We start from the raw sequence: 4,111 nt of genomic DNA, 5'->3' as shown, positions 1-4,111 counted from the left end.
GAACGCAATTTTTAGCCCTGCTCGGGTGAACAACTGTTCCATTTCACTCGCGCGTCTTGAGTTGGGGACGGACAAAAAAAGGAGAGAGTGAGGGTGACAGTGGTGGGTTTTTGTCCGTCCCCAACTCAAGACGCGCGAGTGAAATGGAACAGTTGTTCACCCGAGCAGGGCTAAGCAAGAAGAACTGGAACAACAGCGACAAGAACTAATCTCCACGGCAATACACACACCTGCAGACATGGACGAACCTTTCACTTTACAAGAGCTCCGAGCGGCAAGATACCTGGGTAAAGACACCTCACCTGGGGCAGACGAGATAACCTACTCGATGATAAAGAACGCTGGCGACGCCGGATGGAAGGCCATTCTACTCTTGGCAAATCGCACCCTAGCGCAACACGCGAGACCTAGGAACTGGAATACCCAGGATATAGTTCCTATTCCCAAGTCCAAGGAGGCCAATAGCTACAGACCCATCTCCCTACTTAGCTGTATAGTAAAGACCGTCGAAAATATGGTGCTCAACAGACTGAAATGGAAAGTAGGGCCACTCCATCCACAGCTGTATGCCTATCGGGGTATGGTGGGAAAAAGGCAATCGTCGTCTTCCTGGACTTAGAAAAAGCCTTCGAATTGGTCAACCCCTCAGCGATGCTGACCTCTCTCGTCGAGAAGGGAATCGCAGGCAACCTTCTGGCATGGGTACAGGCATACTGCCAAAACAGACGGGCTAGAGTCCGTTTCCAGGTCTCCGTGTCTAACTACAAAGACATGGAATACGGCACCCCTCAAGGAGGCATCTTGAGTCCCTACCTGTTCAACGTGCACATGGACAACATAGCCTCCCTCCCACGACCACGGAACGTTAAGATCTTCGTATATGCTGACGACATCGCCATCGTTAGCAAGGGACCCAACTGCCGCACCCATGCCCAAAAGCACTCAACACTATACAAAAGAGCTGCACACATCTAGGCTTCAAGATAAACGTAAGGAAGACAAAAGCCATGGCTATTAAAATGGCAAACCCAAGGCCAATCTCCATACACCTGCAAGATCTTGAGTGGGTGGATGACTTCACCTATCTTGGAGTAACTATGCAAAAAACCTTGTCATCCTCTCTTCAAATCCAGAAGCTGAAGCAAATGACAAAAACGAAGACAGCTCCGATGAGATTTATGCAATCACTTGATGCGGGTGCCAGCCGCCTGGTACTGGAACACTACTACAAGTATTGCATTCGACCCATTATTGAATATAGAGCACCTGTCCTATCACATCTAACATCACAGCAGGAAGAATCACTTGAAGTTGCACAAAACAACGCCCTTCGCCTCATCCTAGGTGCTCCCATGTGGACCAGAAAAAGCAACCTGCAGATGGAATCTGGCATACCACCACTGATGGCCAGGATTCAGACCCGGAACTGCACCGCGGCAGCCAAGGTCCTGCTGAGCGACAGGGACTCACATCTCAAGACTAAACTCAAGGCTCACCTGGACGCGCACCCGGACCTACCACGACCAGATACATACGTCGGACACCTAGGAGACCAAATCCGCGCGACAGGCATGAAAGGGCACCTAAAGGCTCTGAAGCCAGACAGGGTATGCCTGAAGTACCGACCTCCAGCCCCGTGGATATCCCCAACAACTACTTTCAACCACACACAACTACCACACGCAAAGAATCACTGCTCACCAGGGGAATTGAGAGACGCTGCACGAACAGCGATCCAGGCAACGGAGGCCCAGGGTGGTTTTGTCTGCTACACTGACGGCACTGTCGACCCGGACAACGGCATAACAGGTGCAGGAGTATACTCCGCAACATACACCGCCGCCTGGCGCACATCAGACCACTGCTCGACCCTACAGACTGAGCTGGTGGCAATGCAAAAAGCTCTGGAGTACTCAAGCCAACTACAAGGGCCGGTGGTCATACACACAGACTCTCTTACGGTGACACAAGTACTCCAGAGGAAGGACATACCCACCAACATAAACATTATCACAACAATACTCTACCTCCTGCAGCTACACAACAGACAAAATCGCCCAGTCACCATCAACTGGATACCCAGCCACATAGGGGTACACGGAAACGAACGAGCAGATGAGCTGGCCAAGACAACACGCTACCATCCTCACATAGAAATCCAAGTCCAACCATCAACCACATTAATCAAAAGCTGGGCCAGAGACCACCTACAACGAACAAAGGTAGCCAACCACAGAAAATCGATAAGCTCAGCATCAGCAAGCGCAAAATGGTACGAGAGGGTCACCAAACTGTGCCCTCATCCCGCCACCAAAATCACCGACAGAGGACTCGCCGTGATCATCCACAGGCTCAGGTTGGGGTACAAGTGCTGCTGGGAAATCATCGAACGACAGGAAAGGGAATGCGACCACTGCGGGATGAACACCCCAGAGCCTCTCCTTCACTACCTACTAGAGTGCGCTCACACCATCGCCCTGAGAAGAGGTAGACAATTCAACCCCATGGCCCCCGAAGCTTGGAAGACTGGAGCCGACATAGTTTACATCACCGAAAACATAGAACGGCTCGCCCACATCCTGGTCGGATACCCTCCGCCCAGATAATTACAAAAACGCCGGAGTAGCCGAACACAGAGCAGCTCAACACTTACGGGCCTCCGAATGGAGAAAGGCCCGTGTGTAGATAAACATTATATACCGAATAAAAAAATAAATAAATAAAATAAATAAATAAAAAATTGTGTACACTCTGAGGAAGTCCTTTCAGGACGAAACGTTAGAAATAAAAACTCCAACGGTTCCTGGTGTTTACCTCACCACCCTTCCACTCATATATATGTATATATATACATATATATATATGTATATATATATATATATATATATATATATATATATATATGTATGTATGTATGTATGTATGCATGAGAAATCACATAAACTCGTGATTCTAAATATACGGAAAAACCACCAAGGAAAAAGAAAAACTGATGACCAAGCGCTTTCGTCTATTCAAACATCCTTAGGGTAAATAGAAAAGAAATAGGACACAAGAATATATACACAGAGCATGATGTCAGGGAGGGAACCGGGAAAGGTTGTGAGGCTCTAATGTCGACCTGACCCATTCGCGGCATCGGACGTTTGGGCTACTACTTTTTCACAATAAAATTGTCTAGTTTATACATACCATGACTTGAATTTAAGTTATTGACAAATGTATCTTTGATCAGACTGGATTCTATTATATTTCTAGTCAAATACGATTTATTTTTAACAATTTCTTTAGCACCCTCCCAATTTATGCAATGATTAAGGGTTGATTCACAGTATCGGTCCGGTCGCGCTCCACTCTCGCTCCGCTCCGGTTCTGAGGTATTCAGGGTTGATTCACACTATCGGTCCGATCGCGCTCCGCTCTCGGTTCTGAGGTATTCACACTATCGGTCCGCTCTCGTTCCCGTCATCCCCCCTCCCTCGATACCAGTAGAAGTCTTACCATCAGTTACGAAGGATGTGTGACTTTTCTGACGCCGAGTTGGCAATAATCGCTATTGCACTTGATGAAGAAGAAGAAGGAAAAAAAATAGAAAAAGAAAGAGATTGTGGGTTCATCCTATGTTGCAAGATAGGAAGACTGAAGGAGAATTGCATACTCTGTATCCTCGTCTTATTGATGATGAGAGTAAATTCTACAGCTATTTCAGATTGAACAAAGGAACATTTGTGAGAAAATACTATCCAAAATTGAGGATGACTTGAAATGTACAAGAAGATGCTGCACTTCCTGGCACTGATGTGCTTGCACCATACGTTATAGTGGGAGATGAGGCTTTCCCGCTGAAGAGAAATTTGATGAGGCCCTACCCAGGTTCACAGACTGAACATAAGGTAGAGAAGAGGATTTTTAATTATAGATTATCTAGAGCCAGGAGGATAGTTGAGTGCACATTTGGTATTCTAGTGCAAACCTTCAGAATATATTTAAGGAAACTTAAAGCTATGCCTTCTAACGCTAATGCAATCATTACAACAACATGCATACTTCACAATCTGATACACCCAAATGCTGTTGCATTACCAGATACTGTTGTCATGCCTCCATCAAA

General features: G+C 46.7%; 1 protein-coding gene across 1 annotated transcript; it reads left to right on the top strand.

The window, feature by feature from the left end:
• Window positions 1-1,007: 1,007 nt before the first annotated feature.
• Window positions 1,008-2,606, top strand: LOC143028261 (uncharacterized). The gene is made up of 2 exons (XM_076190094.1): window positions 1,008-1,937; window positions 2,037-2,606. The coding sequence occupies exons 1-2, from the start codon at window positions 1,008-1,010 to the stop codon at window positions 2,604-2,606; spliced, it is 1,500 nt and encodes a 499-aa protein (XP_076046209.1).
• Window positions 2,607-4,111: the final 1,505 nt, after the last annotated feature.

The sequence above is a fragment of the Oratosquilla oratoria genome, chromosome 1 (assembly GCF_046742065.1).
Source record: "Oratosquilla oratoria isolate Oo_2021 chromosome 1, ASM4674206v1, whole genome shotgun sequence".
In the NCBI taxonomy this organism is placed as follows: Eukaryota; Metazoa; Arthropoda; class Malacostraca; order Stomatopoda; family Squillidae; genus Oratosquilla; species Oratosquilla oratoria.
The sequence above is the reverse complement of the archived record's forward strand: the minus strand, read 5'-3'. Positions and strand labels throughout refer to the sequence as shown.

Coding starts and splice junctions, on each gene's coding strand:
- LOC143028261 (XM_076190094.1), top strand. CDS start 1,008: ATGGCTATTAAAATGGCAAACCCAAGGCCAATCTCCATACACCTGCAA. Junction 1,938..2,036: donor GCCAACTACAAGGGCCGGTG/GTCATACACACA, acceptor TACCTCCTGCAG/CTACACAACAGACAAAATCG.